The sequence below is a fragment of the Eupeodes corollae genome, chromosome 2 (assembly GCF_945859685.1).
Source record: "Eupeodes corollae chromosome 2, idEupCoro1.1, whole genome shotgun sequence".
NCBI classification, from domain to species: Eukaryota; Metazoa; Arthropoda; class Insecta; order Diptera; family Syrphidae; genus Eupeodes; species Eupeodes corollae.
In genome coordinates this window covers 96,891,178-96,915,364 of record NC_079148.1, presented here as the reverse complement: position 1 = coordinate 96,915,364, position 24,187 = coordinate 96,891,178, and the positions used below count along the sequence as shown (strand labels likewise).

The 24,187-nt window shown below is 36.6% G+C and overlaps 1 protein-coding gene across 1 annotated transcript; it reads right to left on the bottom strand.

The window, feature by feature from the left end:
* LOC129945964 (uncharacterized) lies at positions 1-21,206 on the bottom strand. The gene is made up of 15 exons (XM_056055960.1): positions 21,076-21,206; positions 20,908-21,011; positions 20,756-20,837; positions 19,160-19,408; positions 18,777-19,070; positions 18,588-18,699; positions 14,591-14,700; positions 14,229-14,444; positions 9,227-9,419; positions 9,021-9,169; positions 8,661-8,895; positions 8,500-8,577; positions 8,137-8,444; positions 521-688; positions 1-438 (listed from the first exon to the last, which is right to left on the bottom strand). Exons 1-15 carry the CDS (start codon positions 21,148-21,150, stop codon positions 244-246), a joined length of 2,568 nt encoding a protein of 855 aa, XP_055911935.1. The 5' UTR covers positions 21,151-21,206; the 3' UTR covers positions 1-243.
* Between the last annotated feature and the right edge of the window lie 2,981 nt (positions 21,207-24,187).

The following is a 24,187-nucleotide window of genomic DNA, read 5'->3' as shown; positions in this document are numbered from 1 at the left end:
TTATTTATGACATACTCGTACATAACATCCAGAATTACGCAAACTTTAAATTTTATTCTGATTCCTTCATAAAAATATTATATACGAGTCAAATGCTCATAGACAAAGTGCTATATTTATTTTCGTTTTTATGGGGAGGCAGATGCAGAAATTATAAAGTATATAATATACTCGTATTCGTAGTAAAACTTTTCTGACTCAATAAACTCTATTTTTGTTTTCTATTTTTCAACAAAAATAAATTTAAACTCCGCTGTCTTTTTTCTTTTTCAACATATTTGTTATTTCAGCTACCATGGCTGCTTCCGGTGGTGGTAGTTTTTCTTCCGGTTGAAAGTCAGTGCGACGTTCGATTTGCAACCGAGCCCTTTCGGTGTTTAAGGAAATAGGCGTTTGCAACCACGACGAATAATCTATTTTCAGCGATCCCGTCAATAGCTGTGTGTATTATATAAAATAAATATTGTGATTTTTATAAAGTATTTCATTTTTAATTTGTTCTGTGGTGCGAATGACTTACCTGATCAAAAGGTGTGTTGCCAATGAAAAACATTGATCTAAGAATTGAAGTTTTAACTTCGGTTATGTTTTGTCCTTGAATAGATGAGGAGTCACTTGGATCCATGTCCGTGACATGGAGCTGTTGGAAAAGCCAATCCTTGTTGTTTTTTAAATAGTTGTAGGAAACCTAAAATCATAACCGATAAACATAAATTCATTTAATCATGTTTTTAAAAGTAATAAAAAAACAAATAAAGGTTAACAAGCCACCTTGTTGCGGGTGTCAACTATAAACTATTTGATAATTAAATAATAAAAATGAGATGAAAAAGAAATACCTCTTCGTTTTTTAAGAACGTACAATTTTACAATAATATGCGTCAATTTATAAAGGGTAAGCAAAATACAAGTCTTTTATTCAAAATACAATTCAAAGCGCAGAATTGAAAAGAGGCTGGGGTGCGATATTTGATATATATTTACTTGTATGTCAGCTTTACATCAAGTTAAACATACATATAAATAGTTCAGGATAAAAAACATTGATTTAAGATACAATTAACAAAAGATATATTTTGAACAACATTAACAAAAAAAATGGTTAAAATTAATTATACATTAAAAATTGGCTAAGATTAAGAATTTAAAGGTGGACGAGAGCAATAAAATGGAACGACTAGAAACACAAAAATTAAGGCTGTTATCATAGAACTTGGAGTCTCTTTAACAATTAATTCGAAGAGTAAAATACAAATATGATGTTCAAATGGTAGACATCTGCATTCAAGAGGACACAAGCGTCCACAGGTTTTTCTTAAAACCAACCTCTGTCTATCAACTCGTACTCTCACCTCCCCGCGGTGAACATCGGGTGCCTAGTACCTCAACTGGAGATTGGGTTCCAACCCCAGTGGAAAGTTGTTGGGGGCAGCAAACGAGAGAGGTGGGGAGAGGTGTTTCCACTAAGGCACCTCTCCTTATCCAGACGGCAGCGGAGGAATTCCCCAGATGGAATCAACGGTGGCGTCTACAGTTCCAGTAAGGTTGAACTACTTAGTGAACACCTTATAGGGCTTCTTCGACTTATTCGAAGCCCAGGCCTGTAAGGAGCGGTTTTATCCTGCTCCCAATCCTTGGAGTTATACTTAGGATCTGGCCCTATAGGTTGGGGGTTGTGCGTCAGGGTGACTTCCTGGCCGGACGGATTTACTGTTGACAACCAACGCAAACGAATAAAGGACAACGAACTTCGGATATGCACGTGGAATGTTAGGTCCCTTAACAGACCACGTGCGGCCGAAGAATTAGCGGAGGCCCTAGAACGATATAAAGCAGATATCACCGCCATCCAGGAAATACGATGGGATGGGCCGGGCAAAAAGAGGATGAAAAACTGCGATATCTACTATGGTGACTGCTACTACGAAAACCAACAGCATTTGTTTGGATGCGGATTCGTCAACGGAGCCAGACTTAGGCAAGAAGTCTTGAGCTATAGGTGCATCAATGAGCGCCTCATGACCATACGCATCAAGGCTAAATTCGGCAACATTAGCCTGATATGCGCGCGCGCCCCCACAGAAGAGAAAGACGACAACGCCAAAGATATGTTCTTCGAGCTCTTAGACAAAACATATGAGCAGTGCCCTAGCTACGATATTAAAATAGTCCTGGGCGATTTTAATGCCAAGCTAGGAAGGGAAGACATCTTTGGTGGAATAATCGGGAAGAACAGCCTGCACGACAACACTTCCGACAATGGATTCAGGCTCATAGATTTTGCCACGGGCGAAACGTAATGGTAGCCAGTACGCGTTTTCCACACCTCAACATCCACAAAGGAACTTGGACTTCCCCAGATCAATCTACCGTCAACCAGATTGACCATATTGCGATCGACGCCAAACACGCTTCCAGCATCATGGATGTACGAACTTTCCGAGGAGCTAACATCGACACACTTCGGATTTCCAGACCCAAGGCAAGACAGGGAGGTGCTGGGAGAAGATACAACGTCGAACGGCTGCAATCGCCAGAGATCGCCAAATCCTTTTCTGACCGCGTTACAAGTAACCTCTCTCGAAGTTCTCTGCCGCCAACACAATGTATCGAAAACCAGTGGCAACATTGCCAAGATGCAATCAGAGAAGCCGCCTCTGATGTGCTGGGTTTCAAACAGCCACCAACAAGGAACCCCTGGTTTGATGAGGAATGTCGGCAGGCAAATGCAGCCAAACAAGAGGCACGCAAAGCGGCGCTGCATAAAAGGACGAGAGCTGCTCGTAAGCTCTATGAGCAGAAGAGGCGAGAGGAACGCCGACTTCTCAGATGGAAAAAGAGAGGGCATGATAAGCGTGCGGTCGAAGATGTTGAGAGGTATAAAAGCAGGAATGAGGTTCGAAAGTTTTATGAACAGGTGAAACGAAATTCACAGGTACATAAACCTAGAACCGAAGGCTGCAAAGACGAAAGTGGAAACATCATAGTGGAACCGCAGTCAATGCTGAGATATGGAAGGACCACTTCTGCAGACTGTAAAACGGAGACGATGAACTGAATTCCGCTGTCAGGCAGGATGATCCATTTAACATAGACGACAAAAGCCAACAATCCCGTCCCCCCGACTTAGACGCAGTAAAGATTGCCATATCTAAGTTGAAGTCTAATAAAGCCGCTGGAGCAGATGGCTTGAATGCCGAGCTCTTTAAAGCAGCTGGGGATAAGCTGGTTAGGAGCATGCACCAACTTATTTGTAAGATATGGTCGGAAGAAAACATGCCCGATGAATGGAACCTCAGTATTGTTTGCCCGATCCTAAAAAAAAGGAGACCCTCTAAACTGCACCAACTATAGAGGAATAAGTCTACTTAACATCGCCTATAAAATCTTCTCTGCCGAAATATGTGAACGTCTAAAGCCCATCGTCAACAACCTGATAGGTCCTTATCAGTGAGGTTTTAGACCAGGAAAGTCCACAGTTGATCAAATATTCACATTACGGCAGATCCTGGAAAAAACTCAAGAACACCACATCGACACCCACCATCTTTTCATCGATTTCAAGGCCGCATATGACAGCATCTACAGGGACGAGCTGTATAGAGCCATGTCTAGTTTTGGCATCCCTGCCAAACTCACCCGGTTGTGCAGGATGACCATGGAGAATTCACGCTGCTCCATAAAGGTTGGAAACAACTTAACAGAACCTTTTGATGTCAAAAAAGGATTAAGACAAGGTGATGCGCTGTCATGCGATTTTTTTAACATCGTGCTTGAAAGAAAAGTGCAGAGCTCACACGTCAACACTAGAGGCACTATCCTTCAAAAGTATGTCCAATTACTGGCACAAGCTGATGACATTGACATAATCGGAAGAACTCAGCGTGATGTCAATGGGGCTTTTGTGAGTATTGAGGCAGAGGCGGCAAATATGAGTTTAACGGTTAATGAGGGCAAAACAAAAACATGCTGTCGTCAAGAAAGTACATACAACACCAACGTCTTAGTCAAAACGTCACAATCGACAGACGTAACTTTGAGGTAGTCAAGGACTTCGTCTACCTAGGCTCCGCTGTAAACGCAGAAAACAACACCAGGGCTGAGATCAAACGCAGAATAACTCTTGCTAACCGCTGTTTCTTTGGACTAAGAAAGCAATTGAGTGGTAAAGTCCTCTCTCGAGGGACCAAAGTGTTGCTATATAAGACCCTTATCATCCCCGTCCTGCTATACGGTGCAGAAGCATGGACCATGACATAAGCGGATGAAAGCACCTTGGGTCGCTTCGAGAGAAAAGTTCTTCGTGTGATCTACGGACCCGTATGCATCGAAGGGGAGTGGAGGAGAAGATGGAACGACGAACTGTACGGGCTGTACAGCGACGTAAACTTAGCCAGAAGAGTAAAAGTCCAACGACTAAGATGGCTGGGTCACGTAGAGCGCATGGAAACCAATGCCCCGGCCCGGAAAGTCTTCGAATTAGCACCCACAGGACAGCGCAGTAGAGGAAGACCGCGGATCAGGTGGCGCGCACAAGTGGAAGGTGACCTCACCCAACTTGGAGCGCGAAACTGGAAACAACTAGCTAGGGACCGAGCTAGATGGAGAAGTTTGTTGGGTGAGGCCCTAGTTCACACAGGACTGTAGCGCCACCTTAAGTAAGTAAGCATCATACACATAAATATGAAACTGACAGTAAGACAAAACATAGGGCAGATCATTAATGAACTGAGATCATATTTTGAAATTAAGCTCTTGATATAATTTGATTGGCTGAACGATAAGATCTCTTGAAATCTCCAGTCCTATGGTTAAGGTGGGTTCACCCATTTCCATAATTTCAAAAAATTGTTTAAGATGCTGTTTGAAATTTACAAAATTGGATTGGCTATTTGTTGCCACAACATATGCATTGGTCACAGTTTGAATTTATATAGCCGATTTCTTGAAGTTTGCTACCAAGTTTCTTGTTCCATTCATAAATTGACTTTTGAAGCTTACAGACCTTTTATTTGTCATTCAAAAAAACCTGCAGGCTGTTCCATGAAGATTTCCTCGCCCAAGTCTCCATATAAAAATGCCGTTGATACATTTATGTGGTCAAGATCTAGGTCATGTTCCATAGCAATAGCATAGAGCATACAGATAGAGCTTATTTCAGCAACTGGAGCAAATGTGTCCAAATAATCAACACCATACAGTTGAGAATAGCTTTTAGCTACTAACCTAGCTTTCCTTCTTTCGATGGTTCCATCAGACTTTCTCTTAGTCTTTAATACTCATCGGCATCCAATCACGTTTGTATCATTGGGACGATCTACAATCTTCCAGGTTTCATTTTTATGTAAAAAATCAATTTCGATTTTCATGGCTTCTTTCCATTCGTCAATATTTAAAGAATTTTCAACTTCTTTTAGAGTCTTAGGATCATCGTCTTTTGATTGGTTTGACAAGTATGATTTCTCTTTATAGTTGTGAATAGGAACGTTGCGTTTGGGTCTGGGGTTTGAGTCTGGAATTTCTTCAACATCGAATTTGTTTACATCTTGGTCATCTAGGGCTTCCTCAAAGTTTTCAGAGTCTGAAGTTTCTTCTTGCCTATCATTTTGTATTGGTACCTCTGTCGTTTTTTCATTTTCATTTTCTTCAGCTCTATCGGTTCCTTCTTCATCAGCTCCACCATCATCATCAAGAAAATCTGACTTTTTCTCAGACTTCTTAGCTTCTGTCGATTGTGGTTGTTCGTTTATCCATTCAAAATCAATGAATTTTTACAACTTCTTGTTTTCCTTATTTCCGAGAAAAACAACGTCTCTACTTATAATCACCGATCTTGTACCCCTTTTCCAAAGCCTATACGCTTTCGCATCGTGGCAATATCCTATCAAAAAAAATTCATCGCTTCTGGCATCGAACTTGCTTTGGTTTCCAGATTTATTCAAAACGAATGCGCCTGAAGCTATCTCTTTAAAGTACGAAACATCGGAAATCTTTGATCACCATAACTCTTCTGGGGTTCTGTTGTGATTTTCTGTAGTTGGACAACGGTTAAAAATGTGAGCTGAGGTTACAACTAGTTCAGCCCATAAAAAATCTGGCAAATTTGCTTTGATTTTCAAACACCTAGCCATTTCGACAAGTGTGCGGTTGGCACGTTCAGCACCACCATTTTCCTGTGGTTTATACGGTGAACTAAATTCTTGTTTGATGACATTCGATTCACACAACTCTCTAAAAGCACGACTAGTGTATTCTAATCCATTATCAGATCTTATTCGTTTAATTTTGGAATTCAATTGATTTTCGACAAGTTTTTTAAATGAAATAAATTTGTCTATCATTTTGGACTATTTTCGCAATGTATAAATGAATAACTTCTTACGTGTGCCACAGCGAAACATTTTTTTTATCGTTATCAAAACGTTACGTTGGGTATGTTAAACTTGCTTGTTAATAGTCATATAGTCAACTTGTTTTCCTGAATCTTAAAGTCAACTGCACTCAATAGAATTTCTACATGAACAATGAAAACAGTAAAGGTCCAAGGATTAATCCTTGAGGAACACCATTTTATTAAGCTTGCATACGATTGGTTAAAATATGAGTAAATAAGTTTTTTAGCTGTGTCAGAGAAGCTAAATAGGGTCGTCAATTTATCACAGAGAAGATAAGGGTTTACACAGTCAAATGCCTTTGAAAAGGCAAGTGAGGTTATCACAGTTGTAAATTTATTGTCTAAAGCATGTCTTATGTCATCAGATACGTTGTGTAAAGATGAAACACAACTATGTCCGGACCGAAATCCAGATTGCAAAGGATTAAATAATTGCTTGTCTTTATTTTATATATTATCTGGTTACTTATCAGACTTTCAAAAACTTCAGATAGAAAAGATATAATAGATATCGGTCTATATTTTAGGATGGGAATTATTTTCGATGTCTTCCATAGGATGGAATACGTAGATGCCATTATAATGGTGTTAAATATGTGCGTTATGTGGGGACCCACACTGATAACTTCCCATTCCGTCTGTCGATTTGTCTTCTTAAAAGGTTTTTTGGTTTTCATATTTTGTTTAAAAAGTTGTCGATTTTTTTCTAAACAATGAACCAAGAATTACCAACAACATTCTGCATATGATGAAAAAGTTTAATTACCAAATCTATTTTTGTTAAAGAGATTTTTAGTCAAAAAACTTTTTTATCAAATTTAATTAGCATTTTTAAATAGTTTTTATTTTACATATTTACAAATACAAATTGTTTTTTCACGAAAATTTAGCACAGAATGCAATTATTTTGGAGTCAATACCTTCGTTCATTCATGAGATATCAAGGACCGAACATCAATTTTTACCAATTTTGTGTACTTTTTTTGTAGATTTTAATTTCGTATGAAAAAAACTGACTGTTAAATTTTTATAAAAAATTACTGAATGTTGAAAACAATATTTTGCATAAGATAAAACTAGTTTAAATCCATTGTCTCCTAAAGTTTAAAAAAAAAGATTTAAGCCGAAAATCAATTTTTACCAACTTTTGTTAATTTTTTTTAGGGTTTTAATTTTTTGTAAGAAATTCGAATTGATTTATAAAAATACTGTTAATTGGATTTGTTTCCAAAAATATATTTGTTTGGTATCAGGTTACAATTTATAATATAAAGTTTAATTCAAGTTTCTAGCGTTTTCGGATCGTGAGTTATTTAGTGAAAACCAAAATGTTCATCTTTTTTTTAAACTGCTATGGTAAAAAACCGACCACGAAGTTTTCTTGAGAGCCCTTTCTGCATCTTTCTGCCTTATTATCCGTACGACAACATTTATTTGAAGTCGATATCTCTTCTGGTTCTTAAGCTATGAAAAACGAAAAAAAAGGTCGCGAACGCACAGACATCCTTCCAAAAACCTTTCGACTCTAGGAACCTTGAAACGTCAAGAAATGTCAAAATTTACAATTCGAAAAATCGGACCCATTAGAATAAATCCCTGTGGGGAGTTAATAAAATGCCAGAACAGATATTGAAATACAAGTTAGATACATGTTAAATAGAACTTCCAAAAGAAGCAACTTAAATTCCAGTCTTGTAATAGTCCTTTTAACTCAAATGGTGTTTTTGAAGTACTTAACTTACCTTAAGCGATTGTTTCCCTATATTCGATGTCAAAATATCACTCGCCAACATCTCGGGCACGCAATGTGCGGCCCCAACATCAAGTTCTGCGGGATAGTTAGTCGCACATCTCTCATTGGCTTCATCTAGTTTCGCCGTCCTCCCATCAACTATTGTGCCATCATCTAAAAGCACTGGGTCAAAAAAAAAGGTATCCTTAGCATAAGCAAGAAATGCATCAATTTGTTGCGTGTGCTTATCGTCCTCGTCTATCGAACAAATGGCCTCGGAAAGAGAATAGCATATAGTTGCCTTGGCTTCGTCCTTATCTGTAAACGATAAACTTTACAAACCAAGCCCAACATAACCCAACCAATTTCATACTTCTCTCGAATGTTTCTGCATTTTTAATCAATACCGTATACAACGCCGCACATAGAACTTGCAATAAAACCGAGTCACCTAAAATGCAAAAGAACACTCGTTTAAGTTGGTCATATCACTGGCATCGAATAATGTATGTGATATAACTTTGATGGACATACTCAGGGGCTTCGTTGACACAGAAATAATGTCCTGTAACAGAACTGTAACTTTATACAGCCCTTGCGGAATACATTCCCACATCTCGGATACACATGTCAAGGCTAGTGACATGGCTTGGTACATACTCGCTTCACATTCGACCGCATTTATCAACATATCAACAATGCAATCGAGGACAGGGTAAACCAGATGCATGATGGCCTCTAACCAGGGTGGGCGTTTTTGATTCCACACCTTAAATTATAGACAGTTTCATCTTCGTAACTTTGCGTGACAATTTGTGGAAATTTCAATTGCTATAGCATAGCTACTATATGTACCTACCTATGTACATATATATTTAAGTATAAAAGACTCACCTGTCGTTTATCAAGACAATCACACCAGGTCGGTGGAGCATTTTCTAAAGCACTTATTAGGCATGTTTTTATGTCAGTTGTTTTGCCAATTGTAACCAAAATGTACGTCAACGATAGGACTACTTGACTGTTTGTCTGTCCAACGGGGTCTAAAAAGAATCTAAGTTATTTCTTCTTTTAAGTTCATCTGATATAATCAAACCAACCTAGCTCATCTTTTATGAGTTCAGAAGCATTAAAGCACTCCCGACGACACAAGAATGCGCCGCATTTTTCATTACTTTCCGATTCGGTAAATGACCATTTAGTTACGTTTTTAAAATTTTCTGCTGCTGGAAGGTATTTCATTAGATGAGGTAAGATGATGGATGTTAGCTTAGCATCTCGCATAAGAATAACCTTAAATAAGTAAAAAGAAATGGGTATATATTAAATAAGGCTTTAAAAATGATGGAATAAGTTTCAGCAATACAAAAAATGGAAATTCTTCCTTTTCACAATATAGCTCGATATAAATATTTTTGATGTAGTACCCGTGGGGTGATGGTTGGTGCGTTGGACTGCGGTTCAATGACGATTCCTTGGCAAATGCCATAATCGCCGAGCAAACGGAACCCAGTCCCTTGTTAGTGACGAAGGTTGAGCTCATCTTCAGTTCAATAAAAAACAAAAAGCCAGTAGGTCTCGATGGTATTTCCAACGTTGTACTAAGGCATTTACCGATGGAAGCAATTGACATTTACACCACACTCTTCAACAATACACTGAAGAATGCATATTATCCAGTGCATTGGAAGACCGCTGTGGTTCATCCTCTCCCGAAAAAGGGAAAGGACAACTCCAATCCGTCAAACCTTCGGTCGATAAGTCTTCTTCCGAGTATCAGCAAAGTTTTTGAAAAGATCATCAATAGGGCTCTGACTAAGTGGGCTGCGGTTAGGTTTTAGGTTAGGTTATAGTGGCTGTCCAAGATGGAAACGGACACACTTAGGCCAGTTTAATGGCCCATTGTGATACCACATGAATCTTGAGGCTTCCTCCTAAGCTCAATGTAACCAGCTTGAGCCCCTTACGAAACGTGAGAGGCTGATTATACCGATATGATTTAGATCGTTTAGATCGTTAAAGAAGAATTCTCCTAGGTAATTCTTGCGTTTTCGAGCTAGAGTAGGGCATGTGCAGAGAAGATGAAGAACCGTTTCTTCCTCTTCCTCGTCCATACAGCTTCTGCAAAAGTCATTTGAGAATACGCATAGTCTCCTGGCGTGCTTTCCTATTAGACAGTGTCCGGTTATGACACCTATTATCGAGCTTATATGCGATCTGCTTAGAGAGAGCAAGCAAATTGAACGTTTTAAATCCAGTGTTGGCCAAATGTTTTTTGTGGCTTGTCACGTGGAGATGTTGTTCCACCTGGTGTCTGCCAACCTCGCAGCGTCTTGCATTAGCAACAGTTTACAAGTAGCGATTGGTATGCCAGTACTTGCTAAACGTGGTAGGATGGACTGTACTGTACCGTTCCTGGCGAGTTCATCTGCCTTACAGTTACCTGGAATGTCTCTATGGCCCGGCACCCAGCAAAGGTGAATATTAAATTGTTGCGCCATCTCCATTAGAGATGATCGACAGTTATGGACTGTTATAGAGTTTGTAGAGACAGAGTCCAGAGATTTGATAGCGGCCTGGCTGTCGGAGAAAATGCGGATATCAGATGTTGATATCACGTTTTCTTTGAGCCAAGACAAGACTTAATCGGAAGGCGGAATGAGAGACTTAATTTCAGTCGTTCAGAGTACACACCTCCACCAACCCCTTCTTTGGTTTTTGACCCATCTGTGTAAAAGTGGATTGACTCATCCTCCAAGAATGTCCTATCCTCCCAAAAAGATCTGGTGGATATAGAAATCTGGAAATTCCTGTCGAATTGTAGTTGGGGGATGGTGTAGTCTGTGTGCTTTGGAATTGATTCTAAGTACCTTAGAATTACGGAGTGGCCAATGTTGTTGTTAGTCCACTGCGACGAAGCATTGAGGCGAATAGCAGAGCTTGCAGCTATTTGTTTGCTAAATATGTCAAGAGGTGTAAGGTAGAGCAAGGTGTCCAGTGCTGCAGACGGGGTCGTGCGAAGCGATCCGCTTATACATAGGTGGGCTGCGGACAGCAAAATAATTCCGGATAAACAGTTCGGGTTGAAGGCGGGTCATGACACAATTCATGCTGCGCCTAAAATTATTTCTAATATCCAATGAAATAAATCAAAACAACAATGCACAGGTGCTGTTCTGGTTGATTTGGAAAAGGCCTTTGACACCGTTTGGTTTCTTTACTTAAAACTGAGCAGGTTTGGCATAAGCAAGCCACTGTTGTATATACTTTATGATATTCTTAACGGTAGAAAGTTTGTTGCCAAAAGTGGCAACGTAACTTCTATCACAACATTCTTAATTTAAAATGGTCTTCAACAGGGAGCGGTGGATTCGGCGATTCACTTCAGCATTTACACCAGCGATCTGATAGGTAGTCTTACAAAGGCAAATTCGTACGCCGACGATCTTATTGCGTACAGACCGGCCCGAAAGATTGAGGTTATTAGAATTATCTTGCAGCGTGATTTCGATTCAGCTATATTGCGACGACTGGAAACTGAAAACAAATGTCCACAAGTCAGAGACAATTCTGTTCCGGACTCCGTTGGCTAGGGCCACGAGGAATACTTGCAAATTTGGCGCAAGATCGTTGATCTTCAGTGTTGTGAAGGACCTCGGTATCTGGTTAGATCAGTATTTATATTTCGACAGACATACAAATGCTGCTCTGACCATTGCCAGAGGAGCCTTCTCTCTAACGAAAGTGCTGTTTTACAGCAGACGGCTTGACCCCAGAGTGAAGGTAATTTGCTACATAGCTCTTATACGGCCGATGATGGTTTATGGTTGTCCTGTGTGGTTTAACGTTGCCCCTTCCCAGATGGAGAAGTTTCGGGTGTTCGAGCGGCAGTGTTTACGACGCTGTACCTGCTTATATCGAACAGCCGAATCTTCTTATGTGCATTACTATTCAAACGAGGTCCTATGCAATGGGGCTCGAATCAACAGAATTGACAATTTCGTGATAAAACTCGTTCTAGGTCACATTGCAAGAGCTTTGTCTTCGACTAACAATTTAATTTTTGGGACGTTCTATTCGAACGACGAGTATTTTGAAAGTGCACGTTTGAGCGGCTTCATTCCACCAGAGGCATTCCACTTTTTAGACAAATGCGGTCTGATACAGGATAGATTGGCAGTTCCGTTAATCTACCACGTCAGACGAAGAACCGTAGATAGGCGACTCCTGTACAATCGGGACGTCTTGGCACAAGGTGGAGCGGAGCTCCTTCGGTTCAGTAGGGCTGTGTCCGAGCGGGACCGAACTGATAGGGTGAAGCAGGAGAACCAATTTTGGTGCCTTCAATCGGTACTTGATAGTGGGTAGTCGGGATGGTGTTTCCAGCCTTCGCCGACTTAAATACTTGTTTTATAGTTTAAAGGTTTAGTTTTAAGAAAAATAATTAAAATAATTAAAAACACGTGGAATAAGAAGAAAAAAAGGAAAATAAGAAATACAAATTTAAAACAACAAATGTTCGATAGTTAGATTTTCTGCTTCTAGTTTCAAGTAGTTTATAGGTAGAATAGGGTAGAATAGGTAGTTTAAGTTAGTTTTAAGTTTTATTTAAGGACCTTATTTTAAGTAGTTTTTAAGTAAAAATAGAAAAGGATATTAAACTCCTCCAAGAGTAATTCTTGTCATGAAAAGTGATTTCTCGAATTAGGCGTTCGGATTTTGCTTAAAACTGTAGGTCCCCTCCAACCCTAACAACATTGCTCGTATACAGTATTGGCAGAGAGATGTACATAAGTCATTTGGACCTAGTTCTTAACGGAAGCGGTTAAGTGACCTAATTTATTTATGTTTTTAAATGCTTTTCAGCAAGATGCTTATGTGTATAGGAAAAATTAGGTTTTCCTTCGGCTTTTTTGGTCACTTTGATCGTTGCAATGAAAGATGTTTCAATTTGAAAAAAAAATGTAGTTATTTGGGAAGCTGTTAATTTTGAAGATGTCATCTTCTGACATTTGACAAACTACGTCATTACTAACAACGCTTTAAAAACGCATTAAATTTTTTAGAATTCATTTCAAAAATGATAGAAATCCTATGATATATTCCAATGCCTTATAATCGATTTAAGACCTAAAAGATGAAGTTTATAAAGTTACAGAGGGCAGCCTTAAATACACGAATTTGTCGTTAAAAATTTCAAGCTAATATCAAATCATTTTTATTATAAAATAAACATAAATTGGGCAAATTCAGGCAACACAAAGGACTTCATTAGCAGTCAAATACACTCTTTGAACTTTTACTTTGACCAAGGTAACTTTTAAGTTTTTCAAGTGTCATAAATGTCAAAAGCTCGGAACTTTACTTCACTAACCTCTAACTTCGGATGATCGTGTCAAAGTAATTGTTGCCTACAAAACACATCTAAGGCAACTTACAAGTTCATTATCTTGTACTCGTATTTTGTATTGTAAAGAAATATTACTTATTTCTGTTCCAATTAGACAAGAGAAGTTACCCATTTATACAAAACATTGAATGGAATTGTGATAAAAGTAAATGAATCATAGAGTAATAAAGTTCAGCTTTTAGTTGAAAGAAAAAACATGATCAACTGTCATTTTGACATAAGTTAACTTGCGTTGATAGTTAGGGAGAATTTTCTTGGCTAACTTTTTAGTAAACGTTTTAATAAAGTTGCCCTAAATGAAGGCCAATTTTTGACAGCTGGCAATTTACACTAGAAATTTACCTTTCTTTCAAGTCGCTTATGTCGTCTGAACCTGCCCATTACGTCTAATGGTATTTGATTTAAAACCGAAAATCAGTTAATTTATTTTTTTTTAATAAAAAAGAAAAAAGGGCAAAAAAGACAACTAGGCGTTCTTACTAAATTAAATAAAGAATAATTTTGACGAGAGAAAATCACATACAAAATTGACCTCGCTCAAGTTCCACATAAGGAAGGAAGGAAGGTCCTCTTTTGCTTAAAAAAAATGAACTAAGAACAAGGATAAATGTTGTTTGTTTTAATGTATACATAAACAAAAATACATTTAAAATTAAAATAATGATGAAGTAATTTTTTTTAAGCATACGTACTTTAACTAAAAATGACCAATCCGCCTCTGGATATCCCAATAGAACTTTTAATTCCAAAGCAATTGCAGTGTTTGCATTTAATTCAGAAAATTCAGTGACCCATTGGCTCGAGTGATCTTTTGGGAATAATCTAGGCAGAACAAAAATAATCCAAGCACTTGGTAAGCCGTGACGTGATGAAAACATTTCCATATTTGCCAAGCCCTTACGAAAAACCTAAGAAAAATGTCAAGTAAATGTAGTATGTATAGTTGATATATAATAATGTACATAGTATTTTTGTGTGGTATGTGTAGAAAGTTATTTGAATCTTTTTTTTTTGATTTTTATGAAGGTATATTAAAGATAGTCAAATTTAAAACCTTATTAAGGACTCCAAGAGGTGCACCTCGCAGCAGTAGACAATAAAAGAGCTCTCGACACTTTGCGTGGATATCTCGTATTATGACACTCTGTTCAGTTATTCGAAGTCCTGAAGTTTTATTTAAATTTAAAAAAGAAATACAAAATAATTAATAAATTTGCAATTGAGAAAAATGTAAATTTATAATAATTCATATTAATATACATACATATACATATAATTGTACGAGTATATGTCCACCCATTAAATGTATGCAGCTAATATACTGTGCAAAAAAATATCTCATAAGCATTGGCATCGACCTTATCTTTTACGTAGCCTCAAAGAATAAAGTCTAAAGTCTGCATTACTTAATGTTATCTTTTTAATGTATTCGAAAGGTTCAGACGTTCGTAAGGGACTTAAAAGTAAGGCAGGTTTCAAATATTTGATTGCCCAGCTGTAAAAAAATTGCCTTCCAATTAAGATAACTTTATTGGAAAGTTGACTGAAAAGATAGTCAATAAAAATCATCCTAACTATCAAATCAATTCTACCAATGTCAAAAAATGACAGTTAATCGTAATTTTTCATTCAACTGAAAGCTGAACTTTATTACATACATACATACATCGTTATGTATTTATTTTCTATTTAATTTTAACTCTAATAACATTCCTTGTTAAATTGGAAAAGAAAAAATAAGTTATATTGTTCTTAAATACAAAATACAGGGTCCTGATTATAAGGTTCGTGGCGAATCATTGTCAATTCGACCATTCAAATTCGACTCGCGTCCTATTTCCTTATTAATAAATTCGCGGCGAAGCGAAAATAGTTCTTCCTATATTCCAGTATTTGGGATTTTTGGTTTCACTTTTTCTTCCTACATTCCAGTGGTTTTAAACTTTTGGTTTGACAGCTTTCCTTTATTGAATTTGTGATATTTGCGGTTATTTATTCTATATTCAATATTTTATTGTGGATTGTGGATAAATTATAGGACAATTAAAATAAAGCTAACTCACATTTTTATATCATTACAATCAAGAAAGAATCCACGAGATCGAACAGCGAATAATAATAAACACTTTTTCGCCTGGGAATCCGCCAAAAAAAGCTTTCGGACTTCAACTCGCCAACAAACATTATGACTTTTCAAATTCGCCTTCGAATTCGTTAATTGGTCGAATTCAAAACGAAGAAGGCGAAAGCAATAATTGAAAAATGGCAAACTCACAACCAAAACAATTCGCCGTGAGTCCAACAATCAGGCCTTGGGTCGAGATGGAATTATATCTTGCTTGAGGCACATAACTGCCTACATAAGTAATTAGTAGTAGTTTTTGCACGATTAACTGAAGGTTAGTGAAGTAAAATTCCAAGTTTGGAGTTTATGACACTTGAAAAACTGATTTATTACCTTGATGAAAATGTACATTCAAAGAATGCAGTTGGCTGTAAATGTTATCTGAACCTGTTGCATTTTTGTTAAGGTAGTAGTTTTATTTTTATCAAATGTCAAAAAATTACATCTTCAAAGGTGACAACTCAAAATAAAGTGATATTCAAAATTAAGCCTTTTTATGGGGAACGCATATTTTATTTGTTCACAAAGGTAGTACGTCTTCAATGTCAAAAACAACTTACACCTGACATTTGTCAGTCTTATTGTTATGTCACCGTTGTTTTGTTAAAAATTTTGTGTAGAATCTTAGTATATGATTCTAGTGTATGTAGTTTCTCGATCTTGCTTTTATCTTTTAAAAATTAAACTAAACGACGATAATTTCCACGCACTTTGATTTTAAACAATTGACATTATTCAATGGCTTTATTAAATTAGCAAAAAATGTTTGTTTGAAATTAATTGTTGGCCAAACGGATTTCTTGCCTTCTTCAAATAGAAGAAGGTTAGGTTAGTTAAGTTAAATTAAGGTAAGGTTAGTTAACCTAGACTAACCTTGTGGCTGTCTGTGATTAAGTAGGACAAATTTAGGCCAGTTTAATGGCCCATTCTCATACAACAAGAATCTTAGGGCTTTCTTTTAAGCTCGATGAAACCAGTTTCAGTCCCTTCCGAAACATGAAAGACTGATTATATTGATGATGCAATTCTTGCGTTTTTGATTTAGAGCAGGGCAAATGTATATAGAGGAGGTAAATAACTGTTTTCTTCTATTCCTCTGCCATACAGCTTCTGCAAAAGTCATTTGACAATACGCCTAGTCACGTGCATTGCTTTTCTTTTAGACAGTACAGATTTATGGCTTACAGATAGCAAGCTCTTTAAGCGCTTTAAATCTAGTGTAGACACGTGGTGATGTTATTTCACTTAATGTTTTCCTTCTTCAAAGCGTCTTGCATAAGCAATAGTTTACATGTAGCGATTGTTTCCATCATTAGCCAAACATAGTAGAATAGGTTTTACTACACCATTTTTGTCAAGTTCATCTGCCTTACAATTTAATGGAAAGTCTCTTTGACCCGGCAACCAACAAAGGCAAATATGTTGTTCCATCTCCATTAGTGATGATCGATAGAATGTTATATAGTTTGTAGAATTAGAGTTCCGAGATTTGATAGCGGCCTGACTATCTGAGAAAATACGGATATCAGATGTTGATATCACGTTTAACTTAAGCCAGGACAAGACTTCTTTTATCGCCAAAACTGCCACCTGGAACACGCTACAATAATTGGGAAGGTGGAATGAGAGACTTCATTTCAGTCGTTCAGGGTACACGCTTCCACCAACCGCTTCATTTGTTTTTGATCCATCTGCATAAGAATGGATTGGCTCCAGGAATGCCCTATCCTCCTAGAAAGATACGGAAGATATGAACGTTTTTTCAGACCTAAAGTCCATGGAAATTAACATTAACCCTGTTTTTTGGTATTCCATATGTACAGTGAGAAATTGCCAAAAATCGATCCACAGTAGTCCAATTTTTATATTTAAAAGCTGATACAATTAAATATTTGCCAGAATAATTTATCAAAAAATTCCAAAAAATAAATAGCGAAATTCAGACCAGGGGTAAAATCGGGTAAGCTGATTTTTAATAGTTAGTTATCAAAATCAAGAAATGCGTCAATTTAACATAAAATAAAAACTTTAAGAAGGGGGTTTGTTCGTAGACTACTACATAAACATGTGGTGTTGAAGCGAGCTTGAAGCTCGCCTTCAACATTTTTGAAGAAAAACCTGTGTGGAGGATTTGGGTTTACAGATAATGCATTATGGTCTGTGTATTTGCATGTTTGTGTACAAAAAATATAGTTTTGTTTTAATCAAATTAAAAAAAATTGCACATGCAGAAGCATATTCGTATATAGTGCTGAATTTTCAGTTCTTCGTTGTTTAACACGAATCAAACTATCTTACTTGCACTTCATAAGAAACATTAAAACCCCATTTGCATTTTAGAAAGTGCTGCCGAACTTAATTTTTATCAAATCTTCTTGTGTGGTGAAAACACCAACAAGATTTATATAATACTAACTGAGTTAATGCTTTGATGGAAACATAGCAAAACCTAATTATCTTTTCTATTGTTTTCTCTTGAAAAATAAGCCCAGTTAGTCCATTTTGATTAACAAAACTAAAATCGACAGTAACAGATTGATTTTTTTCATCAATGGAAAACACATGATTCCAAATGCACAACTACTTAACGAACACTGCCATCGAGATACAAATGCAATATCAATCGTATCAACAGTTGAGAACGAAACCACATACGATCCATTCGAGATTCGTGTAAATGTCAAAAACCCATCCGTAGTAACATTCTACTTTAACTTTTATCGGTAGTATTCATACTGTGGATATTGTTTTTGTTATTCGTGAAAAATCCTACTATAATATTGATAGATTTTCCAACAAAAAACGGGTATTATTAGCATATAAGCTCACCAAACATTCTGATTGAATGTAAGAGATATTAGTATCACATTTTATTATACACAGTACTGTATTGTTTATGTAATGAACATTGCACAACTTAACTTACCAATATATGCCTCCCCGCTTTCACTAATGTGAGGCAAAAGCTCAGATATGCAAAACAGCAAGTTGCATATATCAACCAGATGCAATTGAGACCGTGCTGTGCTTGTTATTATCTGAGGTGTAAATAAAAACATATTTTTTTAAATTAAAGGTAGGTACTCATGTGCGTTAACATTATTGAAGTGTTTACATGCGAGTAACGAACTGTTAAAATACTTAGCGTCTCGTTAAGCATTCCAGCAAAAATACGTTGGGCCATCTTTGGGGGAACAGAGTTCCATAGATCATCCTTCGTTCCCCTCAGGTAGTGCCACCAATTTTGTATTGTATAAGAGCCTCTTTCAGATTCAAAGAACGGCTGAGTGTCCTCCCAATCCAGAGAATCAGCATCTTGAACAACATAAAGCAGGATAATACGACAATGCAGATCTAGAAGACGTTCAGCAAGTGCTTCAGCCATTTGAGAGTATTGCTTTTGAGATAACTTTTTGTAGAAATGATAAAAACAATCCAAAAAAATATAAATAAAATGTGAAAATAATGATTTAAAAAACAAAAGTGTGAGTTAGTTACCTTTAGTGATCCACCCTTCTCATCACCCCTTGGAGGGCAATGTTTTGTAGTTGCAGCCGATAGATAAACTTTCAAACAGTTCTTAATTAGAGCAGCTGCACCAATAGTTGCTGTCAGTACTGACAAGTCTGCATGATCTAATGATTCTTGCGTCAGAATGTGCAGATGTTCCATTAAAAGGTCTGCTGATTTTGTAACCAAACTCACAAATTTATCAGGATCCGAATCCTTAACCACAACAGTAGCAGCCTTTAAGAGAAGAAATTGGCTTTAACTCATACTTTGTATTCATTTTTTTAAACAATGTTAGTTTTTTGTATTGTATTTGTTTAAATAAATTCTAGGAAATCATTTTTGATACAAATTTTAAAATTAATGAATAACATAATTTCCAAAACCTAAAATCTCCACAGAGAAAATTCCCATTTCAAAAATCTCTTATTCCAATAAAAAAACAAATTGAAATCGTACGATTTTGAGATTTTGTTGAGAATTTGGGGAATGAAAATTGATTTCTTCGAGATTTATTCCATGCTTATTTTTTAGGTTAGAAGCATGCACCAACTTATCTATAAGATATGGTCGGAAGAAAGCATGCCCAATGAATGGAACCTCAGTATTGTTTGCCCAATCCTGGAAAAGGCAGACCCTCTAAACTACACCAACTATAGAGGAATCAGTATACTTAACATCGGCTATAAAATCTTCTCTGCCGTAATATGTGAACGTCTAAAGCCTATCGTCAACAACCTGATAGGTCCTTATCAGTGTGGTTTTAGACCAGGACAGTCCACAGTTGATCAACTATTCACATTACGGCAGATCCTGGAAAAAAACCCAAGAACACCAAATCGACACCCACCATCTTTTCATCGATTTCAAGGCCGCATATGACAGCATCTACAGGGACGAGCTGTATAGAGCCATGTCTAGTTTTGGCATTCCTGCCAAACTCGTCGAATTCACTCTGCTCCATAAAGGTTGGAAACAACTTAACAGAACCTTTCGATGTCAAATAGGTTTTAGACAAGGTGATGCGCTGTCATGTGATTTTTTTAGCATCGTACTTGAAAGAAAAGTGCAGAGCTCACATGTCAACACTAGAGAGCCAATCTTTCAAAAGTCTGTCTAGCTGCACGGGCTGTACAGAAACGTAGACTCAGCCAGAAGACTAAAATTCCAACGACTAAGATGGCAGGGTCACGTAGAGCGCATGGAAACCAATGCTCCGGCCCGGAAAGTCTTTGAATCCAAACCCACAGGACAGCGCAGTAGAGGAAGACTGCGGATCAGGTGACGCGCACAAATGGAAAGTTCCTCATCCAACTTGGAGCGCGAAACTGGAGACATCTAGCTAGGGACCGAGCTAGATGGAGAAGTTTGTTGGGTAGGGCCCTAGTTCACACAGGACTGTAGCGCCACCTTAAGTAAGTAATTAAGTTATTTTTTTTTATGTTTTGTCCAGACTGTGTTAATTTTATTCTCAAAGCTGCCAACTTCTTAAAAAGATATTTTTTCAGGAAAATAAAATATTACAAACGAACAAAGCTTTAATACCTTTTTTCGGCTTTACATAAAATATCAAAACAAACTCACATCTTCTTCAGCTCCTGGTTCAGTTTCAGTGTGCAATAAGCCTGAATGTTTTCTATAAGCTGCATAATACTCCTCTTCCCACCTTTCACAAATTTGTACATTGAATTAAGACAATTTTTGTTGTACCAATAAAATGTAAACAAAATTCTTACCATACGACTATTTTTATAGCAGCAAAAGATGCACATCGTGGGAAGTCTAGTTTACCTCCAACAACCCCCTGGCAAATAGGTTCCTGAAGAACGCTTTGATGCTCCTTAAAAAAATTGAATGAGCAAGAATCTACATTAGTGTACTTTTTGTGTAAAATAATTTTTCACCTGATAATATTGAAGATCTCTCTGCAAAAGTATAGGAACTCTGTCCATTAGATTACCTTCTTCCATTACTTCCATGGTCGAGGAATAGTTTTGCTTGAAATTCTTATAATATAAAAAATAAGCACTTCTACTTAATAGTTCATCAATATGATTGTTCAAATTATTGATCAAACAGTCAAATTATCTCTTTTACTATAATTTCAATTTGTTTCGAGTTGCTTAGAGATGAAGTTCATAAATAGGCTTTTGAAAGCCTTTTTTTCGGAGTTGGTCTTTTCGACAGTTGTTACTTGATTTATGCTCAATGTTTTTTGACATATCATAGTGAATCATGAAAAGTTTTTATCCTAAACAACGTTTAAAAATCGTAAAAATTTATTTAGAAAATAATGTTTGGACTGACATATAGCAGCAATTACAGCAAAAAGTGGTCGAAAATTAAAGCTCTAGACTGGAATTTATTCGAGCCACCCGCGGCCCGAAAACGTTTTTAAAACAAAACGGCAAACACTTATCTTCATAAAAGAGCGGAATTCTAGGCCATAAAATTAAATTAGTACATGTGTTTAATTTTTTCTTGAAACTCGATTTTTAAAAATATCGCACCTCCGGTGCAATATCGACGCAATTGCAATTTTTTCTGAAATTGGGTTAAGAACGCCAAAATGTCAAGTTTTATCCGTGGTAAAATTGACGTGATTGTATCTTTGCTAGTGCCCAAAAAAGGCCACTTTTTTGTTTGACACAAAAGTTTAAACTATACAATTTTTCGGAGCAACAAAGTCGTAATGTACCTTGCGCTCCACAATAGTTCAAACCCTTCACAAGCTCAAAAAAGAAACAGGTGAAAGATATAAAAGGTAAGAATATAAACTCTAACTCGCTGAATAGTCAGCTATTTTTAGGACTCTTGAAGTCGATTCTGTAGGCCTATTTTAGGGCGATATAGTATTTTCAATAAGCAAGCAAACTTTAACCGTGATTCCTGAACATTTAAGAAAATTGCATTTATGTCATTATTGCACCGGAGGTGCGATATGCCCTTTGCTACAACAGAGATTGATTTCACCGATTATAAATTTCATGAGGAGATAAAAATGAAAAAAGTATCTATTTGACTGAATAAACACATCATTCACTATTGTTTTCCTTATCGGAGCCAAAACTTGGACAGAGCCTCTGGCGCCTCTTACCTCTAGGCACATCGGATCACAGTGTCATATCTTTCTATTTCTCGTGTCAAACAAATCCAGTTAAAAAAAGAGCTCCAAAGAGAAAAGTTTGGCACTACGAGAAAGCCAACTGGGACGGTCCCAATAATTTCTTCAGGATCTTTAACTGGTCATTATGCTTCCTCAGTAGTGTAGACTACAGTGCAGATACACTGCCAATCACTAGAATGAGGCCACATATTTTTCAACCGATTTTCGTTCTTTATACCTGCTGGAAATTTCGTACCAATAAAAATTTACTACATTTGAGAAGGTAGATATTTTCTTTAAAAAAGTAATAAAATTAAGGGGTTAAATAGAAAAAACAGTTGGAATTTCCCTACATTAATTAAAGAGCTACTTAAAAACAGTATGAAAAAGTGCGTCACTTGGATGAGGCCACATGAAAAATCTTATAAAATATCAAAAAAAATGAAAGAAATGTTTACAGTTTTTGGTTTTCAAACATTTATTAATTAAGTTTTAAGTATAATTACTAGTATGATTAATCTGGGAATGAAAACTTTTATCCCAAATAGTGTTAAGAGTAATAAACCTAAGACTAAATCATGGCTCGATTCGAGCTGCAAAAATGAGGCTGGGATGCGACCCACACTGATAACTTCGTATCCCGTCTGTCGATTTGTCTTGTTAAAAGGTTTGTAGGTTTTCGGGTTGTGTTAAAAAAGTTGTTCGTTGAATTATTCTTACAAATTTTAAAATTACCAACAATATTGTTCATATAAGGAAATTGCAGTTTTTTGTAAATTTTATATTTTTATGAGAAAACAAGTTTGAAGACAATATTTTTAATTTTTAAAAGCTTTTTGAGTCGTAAGTAAATTCTTACCAAGTTTTAGTATTGTTTTTTTTTGTAAAAAAATAGATTTTCCTCAAAATTTGACTGAGTTGACAACAATATTTTTTTATAAGATAAAAGAAGTTTAAAGCCAATATCTCAAAGTTTTGAGAAGATATTTGAGTCTAAAATCAATTTTTACCAACTTTTATTAATTTTTTTGTTCAGATTTTTATTTTTTGTAAAAAAAACTGTCAATTCGATTTTTCTCAAAATTGTTTCGAAACTTTGGGTAATGTTTTTTTTTGGTCTTTAAAATTTTCGAGGTGACAAATGTTTTTGTTCAGTTTTTTTCAATTTATAAAAATAAATGTTAATTGGATTTTTCAAAAATATATTTGTGTATTATCACGTTACAATATATTATATAAAATTTAATTCAACTCTCTAGCGTTTTCGGTTTGTGAGATATTTAGGGTAAACCAAAATGTTCATCTTTTTTTTAAACTGCTATGGTAAAAAAAGGCCACGCGATTTTCAAAAATGTTTGGTCATTTGTAAAAAATATGAGGAATTCTTCTCTTCCTTGGTTCCTACGCTCGTTGTCAATGACACTCCATTTTTTAGCTCTTTAGAGAAAGCTAATCTCTTTGCTACTGTACTGTAGTGAGAGTTCTAAAAGATTAACATGCATAAATCCGGTAGTCCGGATGATATCCCCGCTATTGTTCTGAAGAGGTTTTCTTCAACGCTGGCAAAACTACTGCGTAAGCTTTTTCATCTGTCTTACTCCTCAAGTCTCGTTATAAGCGGGTGAAAAACCGAATTTGTCCAGCCTATTCCCAAAAACGGAGAATCTTCCTGGCCATCTAATTACCGACCGATTGCACTTACGTCCCTTCTTTCCAAGGTCATGGAAACGCTGATTAATTATCAGCTCAAGAAATATCTTGAAGAACGGAATCTTCTTAATGACCGACAGTATGGCTTTCGTAGCAATAGGTCCACTGGTGATCTCATGGTTCATCTCACCGAACAGTGGAACAAATCTTTACATAGTTTTGGAGGAAGTAAGATTATTGCACTTGATATTTTAAAAGCA

What these genes read in the sequence shown, in the direction of transcription:
- LOC129945964 (XM_056055960.1), bottom strand. Translation starts at nt 21,150, where the DNA reads ATGGAAGTAATGGAAGAAGGTAATCTAATGGACAGAGTTCCTATACTT. An exon ending in GAGATCTTCAATATTATCAG is followed by an intron (nt 21,012 to 21,075) that starts GTGAAAAATTAT and finishes AATTTTTTTAAG; the next exon opens with GAGCATCAAAGCGTTCTTCA. An exon ending in ACTCATAAAAGATGAGCTAG is followed by an intron (nt 9,170 to 9,226) that starts GTTGGTTTGATT and finishes GATTCTTTTTAG; the next exon opens with ACCCCGTTGGACAGACAAAC.